The sequence below is a fragment of the Arachis hypogaea genome, chromosome 18 (assembly GCF_003086295.3).
Source record: "Arachis hypogaea cultivar Tifrunner chromosome 18, arahy.Tifrunner.gnm2.J5K5, whole genome shotgun sequence".
NCBI lineage: Eukaryota > Viridiplantae > Streptophyta > Magnoliopsida > Fabales > Fabaceae > Arachis > Arachis hypogaea.
In genome coordinates, this window is record NC_092053.1 from 133,927,035 (window position 1) to 133,945,915 (window position 18,881).

Here is an 18,881-nt window from a genome sequence, read left to right on the forward strand (position 1 = left end):
TTCTTTTTATAGTTATTTTTGATTATTTTATTACTATTCAAAGTATAGGACCTATTTTTTTAATTTCTCTTTCATCCCATATAATGAAAGATCTTTAAACTTATATCTTTACCGTATAATTCACCATGGTGGAAACTAATATTAGACCTGACTTTCATACCTATATTTTTTTTTATGGTACTAATCCGTCGCAGATCTGAACTCTATTTAAGGGTTTGTCACTGGCAAATTAATTATTGCATGTAAGGAAGGAAAAACCAGGGAAGCCCTCAAAATGTTTGTAGGATGTTGCAAAGAATGCTTCAATAGATGGATATTTTCTTGATAAGGTGAATGAGGCAACTACTATATTTGATACTTTGACGAAAATGGACTTAAAACCTAATGTTGGGGGGGGGGGGGGGGGTTATAGTATCATAAGTGATTGATATTGAAAGAATAGAAGAGTGGATGAAGCCAGGCTCTGTTTAAAGAGATGCCTCGAAGAAATTTGATTCAAAAGTTGGAGACTTAAAACAACACTACATTTTGAATGTCACAAAATATAATAGTATGATCAGTTGGCTTTTGTAAAGAGGACTTGTTCAGTGAAGCCTTGATCTTGCTTTCAAAAATGGATAAACATGCTTGTTTCTTTGACACATCACTCATGAAATATTTATAAGGTCTCTTTTTTGAAAAGAATGAAAAATGGTTAGCAACAAAAGCTTTGTGAAGTGATTTCTAAAGGAATTATAAATAGAGATGGCATCGGATCCCCATGGGAACAGGATATGCCACCCGCCCCCTAACCCCCGCTCAGCCCGTCCGAAAAGTTCCGCGTTCCCACCCCGTATTCGTGACGGGTACCTGATATCCGCCAGATATTTGGTCCCCACGGAATTTTTAAAAAGAAAAACTGAAAAAAAGAAAGAAAAACATAATCCTCCATCAAAATGTAAATACAATCCATAATAATATAAAATCAATACCAGATTAACTCATATTCTTTTAATAGTTAGATACTCCAAGGGCACTCAAACAGTAAGAGGTTTAGTGGTTTTTTTTTTTTTTTTTTTGGACGTAGAGGTTTAGTGGTTTAAACACTTGCATCAAAAGCAACAAGCACAACATAAAATAGATCAATCAATCTGAACAAAAACAATAACAAATGTATCCTCATCCTATTCAATAGATTAAGCAAAGCAACAACATATTAAGGTGGATACTACAATGAAGATTTTATAATTGTCTTCATGTGAATATATTTCTTTTTGATCTTTGGATAATAGATTGTATGGTTAGATTTTGATATTTATAAAAGTGTTGTTTTTGTTTAAAGTGTGGCTAAATAAATAAACCACACTTTTAAACAAAGCATCTTCATGAAAAGATATTTTTGTCATCTTCATTTGAGTAGTTGCCATTATGTATATATGTATATCTGATAATAATATAACCAAATGGTTACAACTTACAAGGTACAAAGGCTATCCAGTCCTTCTTCTCGTTCTTCTTTACTGGCCCTTCCACCCAAGCATCATAACATCCCCTTCTGTTCCCATGCCATGTCCAGCAAAAACCTTCAATACTAGATTAATTGCTACACCTAATATCAAACAATTTCTCACAGAGAAAATTAACAATGGAACAAATCCTAAACCTCCAAATAAAAATTCAGCAACAATTGCACAAACAATTGAACAAACAGAGATACAAACTCAAAATTAACAAACTTTAAACCCCCAAATGTTGAAAAAAAAAAAACTCAAAAGAAACTAATTAGAGAAAGGGACTTAGTACAGAAGGTGGCGACATACAAGAGGTGGTGAGACAGAAGGAAAGAATGATGCAGCGTAGACAACGAGGCTGCGGGAGCAGCTATGATGAGCGGTGAAAAGGCTGCTGGTGACGATTCGGCTGGAGGCAGCAATGATGAGGAAGACCAATTAGGAAGCCGCGACAACGATGAACGAGCATGGAGTAGGAGGTGGCGACGCTGTTGAACGAGCGCAGTGTAGGACACGGCGACGATGAGGTGGCGACAGTGAGTGAGAGGGCGGTGAGAGTTGGTAGAATGTGCGGGGAGGGAGGGATGCGGCGCAGAGAGGATGATCAAAAAATGGGTTTCTCCATATATAAGTGATAATTTAGTCATTTTACAGAAACGGGTAATATACGGGTACCCAAGGGGCAGGAATTTATTTAACGGGTACTCGTTCCCCATCCCCGCGGATAGAAAAATCCCCCGATATCCGTCCCCAGACGGGTAAATCCCCGCCGATACCCGCCATTGCTCCAAAGCTGCTTTCGCAAAAAAATAAATAAATAAATAAAAATAGTACACGTCAAAATAAACCTAGATGAACTATGATTTTTACCCACAACACACAAACTTCATATATACAAGGAGGCAACCCACTATCTCCCGTAAAGAATTCTTATTAAATTGGAGGTGATTGTTATGATGCCTAAAAGGTGATGCTTAATTTTTAAAAAGTATAAAAGTAAATAATTTTTAAATATTTAAAATTTACTATAAAAGAACAAGTTAGTTAATTTAGGTACCAAGTAATAGACACCATAGAATTCACCTTAATTGAAATATTAGTTCAAAATTGTGAATGTGGTTTTGTGTAAAAAGCCAACTTTGCTATTCTCTTCAGTCCCCTGCATATCTCGAATCACGTTAGTTAATTTCTAGACTCATTGCACCAATAGAAAAATTAGTTTCTGACATTATATGCATAAACTTATTCCATGCCAACAATAGAAAGCCAATTTTATCAATAATGCATGAGGGAATGCATACCTGTGCCGAAGAAAGAAGGGTTTTGAGGCTAAGTTAACTAGTAAAGCTTGATTCTAGTATTGATCGTATTCCTGCAAATGGTAACACATGAATAGAACATTTTTTTCTTTTTTTATTATGGATCACCAGCCAAGTTATTCAACAATACATTTCACAGCGAGTGATCTAAGGGTACTGTACAAATAAAAAGAATGCATAAATTCACAAGAAGCAAAACTAATATTTACAGGAAGATGGAAAGCATATGCTGTTTTCATCAATGAAAAATTACCTCTTGATTAATTTCTTTCATCCCTCAAAATATCTTTGAAGTAATTTAAATGATGTCTCAGTTTCAAATTCCATAGAAACCTGGTATAAGCTGGATTTTGAGCGTTCATGTGATTGCAGTTGGGCAACCAATTCCCAACAATCATTTGAAATCTATGTAATGTAATGAATGCTAATGGAAAAATTGTGATTGTAGCACAAGCACAATGATAGAAAATTTAGCCTGTTGCTAATCTTCAACATCTTCACTTGAACATGTTTCCAGCAAAGAGTCTCCTCTTCTTGAACTTAGTAGTTTTAGAATGGCTATGATATCTTCGCTCTGTGGATGAGACTGATCCGTAGAAACAAATGAATGTAAGTGATCATTGACATTTATCCAAGACCAACCTGGCTCTTTTATTACCCCCTTTGACTTCATTAGCTTCCTTATGTGCGCAACTTCCTCCCATCTCCCCTTGGCAGCATATATGTTAGCCAGGGTGATGTGAGTTCCTGCAGAATTCGGATCCAAAGAAAGTATTTTTTCTGCTGCTCGTCTTCCTCTGTCAATGTCCCCATGAACCCTACAGGCTCTAAGTAAGGTAGACCACACAACATCATCACTACAGAAAGGCATGCTTCCTATCATAAGCTCAGCTTCACTCAATCTTCCTGCTCTGCATAGAAGATCAATCATGCAACCATAGTGCTCTTTTGAAGGACTGATCCGATACTCGTCAATCATTGACATAAAGTAGTGGAAACCTTGATCAACCAATCCAGCATGGCTACAAGCTGTCAAAACCCCAATGAAAGTCACATAGTCCGGTTTTAAACCAATACTGGGAATCTTCTCGAATAAATGAATTGCCTTTTGGCTGCATCCATGTTCAGCATACCCATTGATCATGGCTGTCCATGATATAATGTCATTAGTTTTAGTCCCATCAAATACTTTAGAAGCTTCTTTTAGACTCCCACATTTTGAATACATACTGATTAGTGCACTATGAACCATTGCTTCATGATCCAGGCCAATGCATAGGACATGAGCATGCACCTGCTTCCCAGGCTCAAGAAGCGCCATGCTTCCACTCACACTAAGCAAGCTAGCAAGAGCAAATTCATTCGGTTTTGGCCCTTCCCTTCTCATCCATGATAGATAGTCAAAAGCTTCTTTTGCATAACCTGCTTGAGAATAAACTGCAATTATAGTGCTCCAAGAAATAATATCTTTTATAGCCATACTACAAAACACCATTGAAGCCGAAGTTAACATCCCACATTTTGAATAAAGTGTAATGAGGGAATTCGACACTGACAAGGCATCCACCAGACCTAGATGCAATACATGGCCATGTATCTGCTGGCCCCATTCTTTAACAACAAGATTTGCACATGCAGAAATTACTGCTGCAAAAGTGTATTGATTGGCACTAACCCCTGATTTTCTCATCCTTCTAAATGCATCCACTGCATTCTCTTCTTCTCCCATCTGCACATATGTTGTAATAAGGGTTGTCCATGAAACTACATCTGGCATCCTCATTTTTTGGAACAATCTCATGACATAACTTGGTTTTCCACATTTATTATACATGGAAGCAAGGGTGTTAATCACAAACAAGCTCTCATCAAACCCTTGTTTTATTGTTTGTGTGTGAATAGCTTTCCCACAATCTAAAGAATTCGAATCAGCAGATGCTTTCAAAGCGATGGCGAATGCATATGAATCACAACCCACTTTTGATCTCCACATTTCAGAGAAGTACAATAATCCCTCTATACTATAACCACCATGAACAAGCCCTGCAATAATGGACGTCCACGATACCACGTTTCGGGTTTCCATTTCTTCAAAGACTTTGCAACCATGCTCTACTTTGCCTACTTTCATATACATGTCCACTAGTGAACTGCTGACAAATACCGAGTCTACCAAACTTGACTTCACAGAAAATCCATGCAATGATTCCCCGAAATATATGTTCATGCCAAGAGCACAAGCCTTGAGTGCAACACTAATCATAAACTGGTCTTTTTGAAGACCAGGCTGGATCCACAAATTTAAGAACAAGATCAACGCTTCAAAAGGGTCTGAAGAATTGACATAACCAGCTATTATTGTGGTCCATGAAACCTCATCTCTGTGAGGCATTTTATCAAACATGTGCCTTGCTTTATGCAGTTGAGAACATTTCACAAGTTGCTTCAGTTCGGAGTTAAGGTCAAGCATATTATGAACAAAATGGGGCGTGTTTGGATGGACGGAAAATGAAGAGGCACATCGATTATGTTCCCAAACACGTCCCCAGAAGCCTTTTGTGCCACGCAAAACGGCATCCTGCGGCCGCCATAATCGGAGGAAAGAGGATGCGGAGGGAGGAAGGCGGGGGAGCAACAGAAGGAGGAGGAAAGGCGGAGAGGAGGAGGGCATGAATGGAAGATGAAGTTCAGTGCTCTAACCACCATGTGAGGCTTAAGAGGTGAAGAAGAAGAACAGCGAAAGAGAATAAGAGACTAGTTAGACTTCATTTGTAAATTAATTATGATATTTTAAAATAGAATAAATTATCATTTGTATCATAAAAGATATAGACGCTGACAAATGTACTCATATAAGAATAAAACGACAATTGTAACCACGGAAGATGACCTCCGTATGCCAAGAGTACCCAAACGTTGGTTACGTAATTGGTCTGTTAGGTACTCTTGGCACACGAAAACCATCTTCCGTAGTTACAATTATCGTTTTATTCTTATATAGGTACATTTGTTAGCATCTGTATCTTTCATGGGTACAAATGGTAATTTATTCTTTTAAAATATAAACCAAACTTATTCCTACATTTTTATAAAAATAACATTTTAGTCATTAATTCCATAGTTATCAGAATCAAACCGGTAATTACGACCGGGTCATTGGCTCACTGGTTCAATGGGTGGGTCACTGATTCGCTGACCCGATCATAATTAAATAAAAATGTAAAATTATAAAAATAAAATTAAAATCAAAAGTTAAAACTTAAAATGCATGTGTTCACAAACATTAATAACAATCAAGTATCAATTTTTAGACATAACTAATGATGTAAAAAGAGATAATAAACTAGCCACTGGTACAAAATATTTTCTCAATTTAAATGAATAAGAGAGAGCAAAAAATAACACAACGGGGTGATCTCGACATCTATATCCTCATAGGACAAATTTGAAGCTTGACCAACATTTCCTTCATTTTGATTTGCATCTATATATACATTTGTGTATTTTTTTTCACAAATCAATACCAAGAATAATTCATAATAGCAACTGAATTCTGATGAAGACATTTTTAAAATTCTAGCAAAAAAGCAAACAAAAAACAAATAGAGAGCATGGGAACAACAATTTAACTAAACAATTTTATTCTGAGTTGCAGAGAGCATGAACCTCATTTTTCAACAACAAATTCAACTGTGATAATTTTCAGCAGCAAAAGATGATTTACAGATTTACAGCAACAAAAAATTTAGCTAAGTGAGCAAGACAACAACAATTCAAGATTCAGTGATGATAATCAGTAACAAATTCAACTCAGTGATAATTTTCAGCAACAAAAAAATAGTTCAGTGATATTTTCAGCAACAAATTCAACTTTTAGCAACAAAATCAAGGTGCAGTGATGAATTACAGCAACAAAAAATTTAGCTAGGTGATTTTTTCAACAAGACAGCAATATATTCAAGGTTCAGTGATGATAATCATAAACAATGCAACTCAGTGATGATTTTCAGCAAGAAAAAAATCAGCTCAGTGATATTTTCAGCAATAAATTCAACTTTCAGCAACAAAATCAAGGTGCAGAGATGAATTACAGCAACAAAGTTGCGCAAGAAAGAATAGGAGAATTTGTTGGAACTCACCAAATCGGGGACCAGCTGCTGACGGCGAGGAGGAAGCTGATGCAAGGCTCAAAGCAAAAATACGAGAACAACGTCCAGCCCCGGGACGTGCTGCTTCTGCCGCCAGCGATGACGAGTTGCGCGCGCTGACTGAGAGACAGTGAGGAGACAGAGAGCTACGATGAGCTTGAGTGCGAGACCGGAGGCAGTGAGAGAGACCGGAGACAAGAGAGCTTGAGTGCGAGAGTGCGACTGACGAGACTGAGACACTGAGGAAGAGGAAGGAGCAAGGTTCTGAGAACCGGACCGATCATCAAACCGTTCTAGTCACTAGTTCACTGGTTTACTGATCCAACCGATCTAACCGTAGTTCAACTGAAAAAACCGTTTTAAAATAAAATAATTAATAAATTATAAATAAACATCCTAAAATATAATTATAGTCTACTATAAATTTTAAAACATCTTCCAAATTTAAAACCTACATGAAATGTCATCAACCAAAGCCACATGATCTTATTAAAATACAACCAAATTGATGCTTTCATAATCAATTGTTGAAGTCAATTTTTTCCCCTAACCATGTATTTCAGCACAAATTTAAAGCACACTCACCATTTTTCTTTAACTAGCGTAATGTCTTCGCAAGTAAGGTAAAGAGCCATTGCATACCTCATCGCCGGGTGAACAAACTACAAGCACTGCCTGAGCAATACTCTGCTTTGCTCCATTGCTTACCACAATCCAATCAGGAGTATATGTAATTCCATTCTCCTCTGCAATAAAAATTCAGGAAAATTGTCAAAAGCCACATAAGCCCCCATCTCAAAAAATCAGTAAAAAAAATTAGCCAAAGTAACCAAAACACAAACACTTGAAGTGCATAAATTAGCTAACCCGTCAACTTATGACAAATCGCTCTGCGCAATTCAAATTTTCCGGCATTAGGGGTGTACCGTGTGTATCCTTCGCGAATACGATTAATCCCAGCCTACCATACTCACCACACATTAATCAAACATTCACGTGATCATTACTTCATGATCATAATTTCATTATCATACACCTAAATCAAAAGCAGAAAGATGCAGCAATAAAAGTACAATTCACACAAAATAAAACGAGAATTCACCTCATCTATGACGGCAGGTGTATCGAAATCAGGTTCTCCGGCGGCCAAGCGAATAACCGGCACTCCGGCTTCGACAAGAGCAGTGGCCTGGTCACTTATGGAAACAGTCTTCGACAAGAACAGAGCAGAGCAGATCCTGAGCAAGAGGGGGGAACAGCGCTAACCGGTGGAACAGAGCTGCGCGACGGAGGCAGGAGGCGAGCCCGGCGACGGTGCTTCCAAAGCTGAAACGGTAGCTGCACGATGGCGAAGGTGGCTTCGACTACAACTTGCGACGGCGGCGGGAGCAGTCCGGCGGCTGGACGGAAGTGAGGGACTGAGGTCGCTGGCGGTGAGAGGAAGCACGAGCTCGAGGGTGATGGGAGGGACTGTGTGCTGCGCCGTGGTGTGGACTGTGGAGTGATGGAGTTACGGTTGGTTGGGTAATGGTTAGGGGCTTGGGGCATCAGCTATCAAAACGGTGGCGTTTTGATGAAATTAAAAAAACCGGCTAGATTCTGGTTCGGTTCAACCGACCGGTTTTTGACTGGTTTGACGGTCTAATGCCGGTTTTCTAATTCTTCGATTTTTGCATATGATCGAATCGTTATTTCCATGGGTTTGCAGTTCGAACCGATTTTCAGAACCTTGGGAAGGAGACATTCATTGTGCAGATTAGGGTTTTGCCTCTCCTTTACTAGAAAACGACGTCTTTTTCAAATTTTAAAAAAGGGTTAAGTACGATTTTGGTCTTTAAGGTATAAATCGAAAATTTTTTTTATTTCCAACCTTTTTTTGCATACAAAATCGTCCCTAAAGTTTAATTTAGTTTTAAAATCGTTCTTTTGACCTAAATCTTAAAATTTTTGACTAAATTACCCCTAACAAAAATATTATAAAAAAAAAAAAAAGAGAACACGGGAAAGGGGGAAAGGCAGAAGGGAAAAGAAGTGGGAAGACTAGAGGGAAAGATAAAGAAGGGGGAAGAGGAAGGGCGAGGGACAGACGAGGGAAAGAAGAAGGGGGAAGGGCGAGGGACGGACGGACGTCGACGCTAGTGTTTGAAGAAAAAGAGGAATAGAAAATGAGGATTTTGGTGAAGAAGGGGAAATATATTTTGGTTCGAAAGACGATTTTAAAATCAAGTTAAACTTTAGGGACAAATTCCAATGCAAAAAAAGGTTGGGAACGAACAAAATTTTCAACCCACCTTAGAGACCAAAATCGTACTTAATCCTTTAAAAAAAAAACTAAGCATGACCCGGTCTAGATCATGAAAATCGGGCGGATCACTGGATTTGCTTAAACTCGAATGGATCGAATCGATTTTTTGCAGGTCTAATGTTTAAGCAATTCGAAAAGTGGCTCGACCCAATTAAGTAATCAAGTAATTAGATTTTTTATCGAACCGATTTGATCAAAGTAGATTTGATAACTATGATTAATTCTTTTAAAAAAATAATATGATTAAATGATTAAATTGTCTGAAATTGTTAAATTAAAATAACTAATATTTCTATTTATTTTATTAAAAACTAACTTCTCCAACATTTTAAAAAATTATGAACCAATTTATTAAATTCTTTTGTTATAAATTAATTTGTACAATTAATTATTCCACCACTTGAACTTGCTCTTTCCTGCATATATCAACTTCATATCATTAACGTTCTACATTTGATGCAAAACACTGATTGACCCTTAATTTAAGATGCAAGTGTCAAAATAACATTAAGTAATGTTTTAAACTTGACCCTAATCACTAATTTGATACTAATTTTGTGTGCAAAAGTGAACTTCAGATAAAGTGATGCACATCACTAATTGACATTCAAGTAGAGGTGCAAGAGTGAAAATAATATGAAATGATGCGCTATACTCGATCTTAATAACTACAACTAATTGGCACTTAATTTCAGGTACAAAGGTAAACCTCACGTGAAGTAATACTTTAGATTTGATCCAAACCAATAATTGGCACTCAATTAGGGATGCCAGAGTGAACTTCACCTCAATTCATACTCTAAATTAGATCTCAACAATAAATTAACACTCAAATTTGTTGGCGCTTAATTTTGGTTGTGATTGTGAACATCACATGAAATTATGCTCAAAATTTGACCCAAAATACAAATTGACAGTTAATTAGATGTCAAATAATGAGTTTCAACTCAAATCATTCACTTAATTTTATTCAAATAATTAATTCTCTGACAAATCTCCATCACACTTTAGCCAAATAAAGAGCCAAACTTCACTTGATGTTAGACTTAGACTTGTCCTAACTAACTTATTAGGCTTTAATATATATTTTATAAATTCTTCGTGATAATTATTAGTATTAAATTAAAAGCATAATTTAACATCATAATACCATTAAATTCTACCATACTTTACTGAAATTTACATTACATACAGCCTATTGTTGCCGATCAAATAACAACCGAACTTCCATAAATCAAAACCTCAAATCAACCAAATAAATTCGAACATTCATCGTGTCTGAAGGAATCATAATGACCAAGGCAGCTAGATGAAAAGAAATAAGAATTAACAAAAAAGGAAAAGAAAGAAAGCAAAGGCTTCTATTCTTGGCCATTTTCATTCCATAACAAACAGGCTCACTAGCTGAGATTCTGATCTACAAAATTTAATCAAATGAATTGTGGTAAAATTCAGTCTCACGTAGCTCACCCACTTATATTGTTACAGCTCAACACTCTTCCAATGCAAAGGACTATAGCTTTTCTTTTACTTTTTACCGGATACATTTACTTCGACTATTAAGATTCTTGCTTCTTTTATATGAGACCCAGATATAATGTTGAAAAACATGGTTGTACAGGAAAAAAAAGAGAGAAAAAACATGCGTAGAAAATAGAATAAAACAAAACAAATATACACGTAGGAAGAAAGAATCAATCAACAAATGAAGGATTGCGAAATCAAGACGAGGCATCAGAGTCTGTGGTTGTCTTATTATTAGCATCTGCCAACCCTTGAGTTTGATCAATTCCCTTCCGAGAAGCTTCCCAAAGTTGTTGTTCTATACCCAGTTTCCTCAACTCCACCAAACCTCGCTCAACTAAAAGGAAGCACAATGAGCTTAGAAGTTCATATACTAAACCTTCAAGAACACATCAGAAGGGGGAAAAAAAAAACTAAGGATAAACCCCAGTTTTGTCCCTTGACCAAACATGGAAGATAAAGTCATCCCTTATGATTTGAAAATGATAAACTTATCCTTCACTATTCAAAATGGTAAAATATTAGTCCTTTAGTATATGAACATAGATTAATATGTTCAGTTTTTTTGAATAACAAATTTGTCTAGTAAGAACATTGTGAAGGACAAATCTATCACCTTCAAAATCTCGTGAACTACTTAGTCCCCGATTAAGGAACACATTTAAGGTCATTCTCCCTTCGATTTTATTCGTAATATAACATTTTATGATTTTAAGGGACAACAAACTTAAACATCATAGATGGTATTTTAGTTATTGCAGCCAATTGGTAGGGTTGCAGATTCAGATAAAAGAAACAAAATAACCACCCAAATTTTTCTGGGAAAGACCAGGTACCCGCTTGTAATTTCATGGTTATTTACTCATCAAGTTATTTACTCTCTCCAGAACCACAAAAGAGGACGAGAAAGACAACAGCTTACCATCGACAGCATCATGTGAAGTTGCTGACTGCCCACTGCGTGCAATCCAAAATTGAAGTCGCTCATCTGCAATATCATCTTCTACACCGTGAAACAAAGCTCTTCGCCAGAAATAAGTCAGCCATGCCTGTAAATATTTAGAGTTTATAAATACGTTATGTGTGCATATACTATATCCGAAATAGCTATTCTTCAGGTTCAATTGTAACAAGAACAGGTCATAAAAAAACATGTATATTAAGGAGATTTTTTTTTTTTTTTTTTTTGAGATTCCATTCTTAAGACTGATTAATGAGTAAAAATGCAATAAAGTAATCAGTTGGATTTTTTAAAAAACGAATATATCTTGAATGGAAAGAAATTAAACAAAGAACCAAAATCTTAAAATCACAACAACTGATTCCCTGATAACGTCAAGACTCAAGTCAGGAAATTCAGACATATCCGTCTAAATCCCTGAATCCAACTTAGACATGATTCTATCCATCATCTAATGATTAGAACCTAGTAGAAATGGAAATGCTGAAGTACAATTCAAGGACAGTTACTAACCTCTTTGAAAATAACATCTTCTGCTTCCTCTTCACTTAATTCTGGAAGACATAAAAGAAGAGAATATCAACATTATTCACCAGGTCATCTGCCAGACACATTTCCATGTATCGAAGAATGGCTAGATGCAGTCATGGGTGTAATATGCAATCAAATACATATTACACAACCAGAATATTTTAATCCTTTAGTTTGTAGAAGGTAATCGTGATTTGTGTTCTATAGTGAAAAGGTTACCAAATGACGATGAGAAATGGTTGGAAAAAATACAGATGTCATATACTACAAAATATTAACATAAGACAAGCAGAGAAATCCTAAAAAGCATACCACCATAACTTTATGACATTTACGCACCAAAATATATATAAGAACTTATTTCTTACCAAATGCCTCCACATATTTGGCATCACCACGTGACTTGGAATCTGAGAATAAATTAATAGAAATGATCAATTATCAATTTAATTCAAAATTCGAATAATCTTTTACTGAACTATTATTTCTTTAGGTTAGTCGCAGAATGAACCATCATTTAAAGAAAAATTTCAAAAAATGTGTACATGAATCGAAGAAAACATAACTCTCACCACTATAAGGGCATCCAAAACAAATCATAAAACCAAGACATGAATAAACCAAAAACTGAATCAAAAGAGGAAAAGAAACAGCTCAAACAATAAGAGTTTGCACTAACCACAGCCTGTGGGTACATCATACAAAAGAACAAGAAGTAATAAGGCTTGGTTTGGTAAAACTTTTTGAAGAGGTGCTTGTGCTTTTCAAAAGCATAAGCTACTCGTTTTGTGTTTGGTAAATCAAAAAGATCATGTACTTGTGCTTGTAGCTTTTAAAAGATGGGGGTGCTTTTGAAAGCACCTAAGGTGGAGCTTTTCAAAGATAGCTTGTACTTATCAAAATTAAAAAAGTCTAATATAACTTCATACATTAATTAATTTTCAATTTAACTCTTACACTTATGTCTATTATAATATTTTTAAATTTTAAAAACTATTTTACCAAACGCAATTATTGTTGCTTGTGCTTATTGAAACCCATTTTTAATTTGATTTACCAAACATAGGTGCTACAACTTTTAGAAAGCTATATTTTAAAAGCTAGCTTTTATAAGCTACTTTTGAAAAGTAAAAGTTTTACCAAACCAAGCCTAAAACGGATCAACACGAATAGAAGCATGGAACTCGAGATTGGAGACAAGGGTAAAGATCACACACCCACAAAAGATGATGAACTAACATACCTAGAACAGACTGCCGAACTGAATTTGGGCGTCTATGTTGGGCTAATGCAAGCGCAACAGCATCCTCAACCTACAAAATAAAATTTGACCAAAATACTTTTTTAAAGTCAAGAACAAAGGAAAAGGATTTGAACCAAGCTGCACGTATAGAAGTTTGATTTCTTGATATTCACTCTTTAAAAAAAATGGTAAAAGCTGTTAAAAGTATGCTTCTCTGTGTCTAACATTTTCAAGAGGAAAATGAGATGAAGAACTGATTTACTGAGCAAACAAAGGATTAACTTTAATAATATTCATGGAGAACCTTTAAAGAAGCAAGTTCTCTCAAACCCATCTCAACTGAAAGCATACTCTCAATATTTCCCTCCCCAGAGAGATCATTCAAATCACGAACTTCTTTGCTTCTCTCTGGATCATCAGCACCTGGCACATGCTCTTTAATTAGATCCCACTGAAGATAATTTAACAGAAACAATTTCAAACTGAGTATTTACTCATGCTCACTTTTGTTCCAGGATTCCTCCTTAGCCTTTTGTCCAGCAGAGATGACAAGTTCGAAAGGTAGAGGCGCTAGAGAAGACCAATGTTCATGCTTGGATTGTGCTATGTCTGCACATATGCCTAAAAAGTGTGGAAGAAACATGGCACAAAAATTAAAAGCGCTAATATTATAATGGAGTTCTGTAAAATACACTTCACAAATTTTTAAGCCATGGTTTTTCAGATTAAAAAAAAAGCACGACTAGCATATTTTTTTCAGAGTAGCAGGAATAAAGATTAGATACTGTTTCTGTAAGAATCAGAGTGCGCTAGTAAGTTTGTTACCATGTTTTACAGCAAGACCCCAGTAGCGTGCAAGCCAACATCTCTTCAGGACAACTTCCTCCTAAACAACAAATAAGAAACATAATTGAGACAAACAGAAATACCTGGTAATTGTCATTTTATTGGAAAATACCAACCATTTCTTCTTGGGTCAAAATCATCCTCTGTGTCATTGTACGAAGAGCTTTTGCTTCAGCTTCAGCTTCTTGCTGTTGTTCCAAAGCTGCTGCTGCATCATCTTTTAGATTCTGACAAAGACAAAGAAAAGAAGATAGCTATAACTTCATAACGAATAACAAATAATTTAAATATGGAAAGAAATGCACGCTTTCTTCAAAAATTACCTGAATTTCCACGCGAAGGGCTGTGATTTCCTCATCTCTCCCATCCTGTGTTTGTTTTGCAGCCTTGAGAGCAGCCTGTGACAATAAATAAATATAAATTTGAGTATTCCACAAAATTCTTTGAAAAGAACAGCACTAGTGAGCTTGTTGCTCAAACTTCCAACCATCATTCAGTTCATATTTCTGCCACATATAATATGATTAATATCCATTCTTCTGGCATACCTCTCTTTGTCGCAACGCAGCTTCCTTCCTGCATAAATAGCACACAAGAACCTTAGATTAAGACCTAAACGAATAAACATATTCAGCTCCAGGCAGCATATAATGTGAGACTTCAAAACTAGCTTACCTGCTCAGAAGTTTGGCTTCTAGGGATACACCTTCTCCAAGAGAAGCAACCTGCCAAAATTAAAATGAACAAGGACACGAAAAATCAGCAAAGGCAGTACAAGGAGTAAAGCAGTTTCTATTGGTAAGTATTAAGTAAATGAAAAATCAAACTGGCATCTAAACAATGGTATTATACATTAATATTGTTAGGTTTCAAAGCTCAGTTAATATCTTTTTTTTTTGGGTTGAAAAAAGGAGGGGGAACCCTCACCTGTTTCTCAAGCTCCCTAGCTCTGGCCTCCACTTCTTGGCGTTTTTCCTCTGCAACTCTTAACTGTCAATATAGTCAACCAGATATGTTAAATATCACATATTTGAGCTTAAAACCAACTTTGTTAGGCAAGAAAGAGCACCACCTTTTCTAATATAACCTCATTCTCCTCTTGTAGCATATCCAGCTGCAAAATAAAAGATGAATCAGCTTCAAAGCACATACTTTATGAATTACCAAATCAGCACCAGTATAAAGAATATAAGATTCAATTTTTTGGAGACAGAGCATTTGATGCATTCAAATATATACTTCATCACGGAGTGCAGAAGCTTCACGTTGATCTCCTGTATCTCTCGAGTTAACTGGTTTGATAGGGACGTCTGGAGTAAACCTGAAATCATTAAGCAGTGATTAAAATTTGAAGGATAGAGACCAGATACGGCTAGAGTGGCCACTGCAGCCTACACACAGCTATAGATGCATGTATGACCTCAATAGATAAATAAGGATTGAGCTCATTCATACATCAAATGAAAATTTATTACATCTATGTCGGGTAAATATTTGAATATAAAACTAAAAAGCCTATTGAACCCCCATATAAATTTCCTCAGGAAATATGGACCTGGATATATTGTTCCTCTTATATTTGTGTGAAATAAATGAACTATTAATAATACTATAAGGAATAGATGTCTTGACACTCGTGAATCTCAAGAAAAGACCACGTTTATAGGGAGTGCAAGCCAGTGCCACAAACATGTCACTTGTTCAGGTATATTTGCCCTGTTGGTATGTAATGTAGTAGAATGGAACTAAATGAATTTCCTTTGTTTGGATGGAGAACTCCCAATAAGGTAGAGCAGAATATGATAGAATAGGTTCTATCCTATTACAACCTCCACCCCCTTCTCCCAGGGTTTATCTCTTTTTTCTCCTTCAGATTGTTTCCCTCCTATTCAGAGGACATGGGGCCTAAATCTAGTTCGTTAACTAAGAAATAATTAAATAAGTAATTCCATCTTAATGTATTTGATGCAACAATATTATTGGAATAAAAAACTTATTATCGCCATTCTTTGAATGTCTAAATAGTGAAATGAAACATTACTCCATTACATTACTAGAATATCTAAATAATGAAGTGGAATAATTATATTACTCACTCCACTCTCCATTCCTGCATTCCATCTTATTCTATAATGTTCTGTTCCATCACTTACCACCAATCAAAACATGGTCTCAAGTATAAAAGGGTGTTAGATCCAAGTTCAAGGTTGTGCTCACTCAATTCATTTTTATTAGGGACATAGAACAGTCTGAAACATCAAAAACTGCCTACTTGGAAACGCTACAAGCCTACAAGGCGTACAGAACCTTACTTGTTTAATTCCAATAGCTGCAATTATAAATAGTAAGGCTGGGGAAAGTAAAGTAATGCTTACAACTTTTTCTCTCTGGTCCGATTGGAAGGAGGATCAATTGGAGGAACAGCCATAGGTGTTCGGATTGTGGATTTGCTCGGCGGAGGTACTACTGCTGCCGCAGAGCGAACCGAAACTGCCGGTCTTCCAGCTGAGGTCGACCGTACCGAAAGAGTATGCTCTGCAAAGTTCCGACCTAACTAAACAAAAAGCACCAAAATCTTATTAGCACAACAAGAACCAGGTGAATAACAATTGAATCAGATCCATAATTTTAACACTTAGATCACACTCAATCACTATCAATGGCGCCAAACCAATCATCCACCGAAAAAAGTTCAAGAGCAATCAAATTTCCAGCATTGAGCATGCAAAATATTTGTTCCTTTTTTTCCATAATTCAACAAACGAATTCATGTAAACAATTCAGGAAAACGCATCGGAACCGAATGAACAGGAAGAGTCGCAGTGAGAATTATGAGAACTACCGCAGGAGAAGGAGATCTGTTAGGCCTGGCGAGCGAGATCGGAGGGATGGTGGTGGCGGTGGTGCCAACACCGGAGCTCTTGAGACTACTTGCATTGCTTGAGTAGGAAGAAGGAACTGGAGCGCGAGGAGCAGCGAACTGGAAGTCAAGGTCATCGTCGTCTTCGCCGTCGTCGTCGGCAGCGGCTGCCTGAGACGCCATCACCCGAGCCAGACGCTGCGCGGCGGCTTTGGCCGCCACGTTCTGCGTGCGCTTGACGGTGGACATTCCAGTGGAAGACGGACCTAGCCGCGACTGAGGATGCGCCGGAGACATCGCCGGCGACGATGAGCCGGTGCTACTGGAACCGCCGCTCCACTGCCGCCCGTATACCGGACTAGCGGTTCTCCTCCGATCCATCAGTTGAAGCTATGTATAGTAGAGTAGGGAGCTAGATTTTCTCGGCGGAGGATTTTCTCGAGAAAATCGAAGGGAAAGTCTTGTTTGTTTCTGGTTTGAGTCGTGCGCGGGTAGTGTAAGCATAAACGACGCCGTTTCTTTCTGAAACAGTTCGCGGGAGAGAAAGGAAAGAGAATAAGTGCGTGTCTCTTTTTTCTTTCTTCAAAGAGAGTCAGAGAGGTTCGTTTCTTTGTTTTTATCTTCAAGCGTCGACAGAGAGAGGTTTTTCACTTTTGCGGCGTGCGAAACGGTGTCGTCTAAGGTAATCAATAAAGGTAGTGTAAAGAAAACACTTTGAATTCATTGAGACAAAAAAGTTATCTTCTTCACTAAATTTCTAGTTTTGTTTTTAAATGTGGAAGACAAACACTTTTAGTGAAATAATTAGAGAATTGACTAGTGTTAATTCTAATATAAGACAAATAAGAAAAATTAATTTCTAAAGTTTAAGCGTTCTTTTTAATCAAAGATATGACTCGTTTATGGAAAACAATTGACTTATAAAAAAAAGTTGGAGATAAATAAACTAATAATTCGACAGCACAAAAGAAATTAAAATACTAGCGTTACGAGTTTACACAAAATGAGTTTAATTTTTTTATGAAAAATTTTGTCAATATTGAAATCTTTTATAAATAAATATGATAATTAGCTATAGAATAACGTTAGTTTCTCCTCTACTGTCTACTAGTTTGAGCGTGATTTTTTTTCCTACTTAGACTTTAGTTTCTAGCATTTTCCTCTTAACAAAAGTGATAATCCATTATTATTATTTTTTCCCCTTGGCCATAGCTCTGTTTTAAGTCACATGCAACAAACATCTCATTCTATATCATCCCTTTAACAAAGAAAAATATTATATGGCATATTTTCGGGTTAAACCATAAAAAATATATTTGAATTTTTTTTTTGTGACTATATTTGAATTATTTTATTACAGATAAAAATATTTTTAAATTATTAAAAAATGTGATTAAAAAAATACTTTCGTAAACTGAGACGTTGACAAGTAAATTATGTCACGCTTTTTTTTGTTAATAAAGCAAATCTCTAATCGCAGTTAGGTAATTTTGACATATTTTTATATTATTTAATGATATTTTTGTTAATAATAAAATTTGAAAATATTTTTGTTAATGTCAAAAACTCAAAATCATAGATGTAAAATTGGCCTAGATCGATCGGTTCAATAAAAAAATTGGCGAATCAGAGTCGATAAAAATGTGGTTTGAAT

The 18,881-nt window shown here is 36.3% G+C and overlaps 2 protein-coding genes across 9 annotated transcripts; both read right to left on the reverse strand.

Moving 5' to 3' along the window:
• Positions 1-464: 464 nt before the first annotated feature.
• On the reverse strand, positions 465-8,501 carry LOC112771425 (putative pentatricopeptide repeat-containing protein At3g47840). 8 transcript variants are annotated; one of them, XR_011876115.1, is made up of 6 exons: positions 8,060-8,498; positions 7,825-7,918; positions 7,600-7,703; positions 6,949-7,302; positions 1,458-1,588; positions 465-898 (listed from the first exon to the last, which is right to left on the reverse strand). XR_011876115.1 is itself a non-coding variant. In XM_029295170.2 (5 exons), the coding sequence occupies exon 5, from the start codon at positions 5,478-5,480 to the stop codon at positions 3,291-3,293; it is 2,190 nt and encodes a 729-aa protein (XP_029151003.1). In that variant the 5' UTR covers positions 5,481-5,521; positions 6,949-7,302; positions 7,600-7,703; positions 7,825-7,918; positions 8,060-8,498; the 3' UTR covers positions 2,880-3,290. The 8 variants fall into 8 exon arrangements, 4 of the variants coding, with proteins under 4 accessions (XP_029151003.1, XP_029151004.1, XP_029151005.1 ...); XR_011876117.1 differs by lacking the exons at positions 465-898; positions 7,825-7,918 and adding exons at positions 2,574-2,649; positions 2,792-2,862 and having other exon boundaries at positions 1,362-2,283; positions 8,060-8,483; XR_011876116.1 differs by lacking the exon at positions 465-898 and having other exon boundaries at positions 1,114-1,588; positions 7,543-7,703; positions 8,060-8,501.
• Positions 8,502-10,609: 2,108 nt separating this feature from the next.
• On the reverse strand, positions 10,610-17,819 carry LOC112771051 (coiled-coil domain-containing protein SCD2). The gene is made up of 17 exons (XM_025815625.3): positions 17,210-17,819; positions 16,743-16,921; positions 15,607-15,688; positions 15,440-15,481; positions 15,295-15,357; positions 15,043-15,092; positions 14,916-14,943; positions 14,691-14,765; positions 14,484-14,594; positions 14,347-14,407; positions 14,026-14,142; positions 13,826-13,944; positions 13,522-13,591; positions 12,647-12,688; positions 12,261-12,301; positions 11,709-11,835; positions 10,610-11,123 (listed from the first exon to the last, which is right to left on the reverse strand). The coding sequence occupies exons 1-17, from the start codon at positions 17,606-17,608 to the stop codon at positions 10,984-10,986; spliced, it is 1,746 nt and encodes a 581-aa protein (XP_025671410.1). The 5' UTR covers positions 17,609-17,819; the 3' UTR covers positions 10,610-10,983.
• Positions 17,820-18,881: the final 1,062 nt, after the last annotated feature.

Bases quoted from the DNA above. Each gene is read 5' to 3' on its own strand.
- LOC112771425 (XM_029295172.2), bottom strand. From the start codon at position 5,480: ATGCCCTCCTCCTCTCCGCCTTTCCTCCTCCTTCTGTTGCTCCCCCGC.
- LOC112771051 (XM_025815625.3), bottom strand. From the start codon at position 17,608: ATGGATCGGAGGAGAACCGCTAGTCCGGTATACGGGCGGCAGTGGAGC. The intron at 15,093-15,294 runs GTGAGGGTTCCC...TAATTTTGGCAG, and splicing joins CTAGGGAGCTTGAGAAACAG to GTTGCTTCTCTTGGAGAAGG. The intron at 14,766-14,915 runs GTATGCCAGAAG...TTATTGTCACAG, and splicing joins CTGCGTTGCGACAAAGAGAG to GCTGCTCTCAAGGCTGCAAA.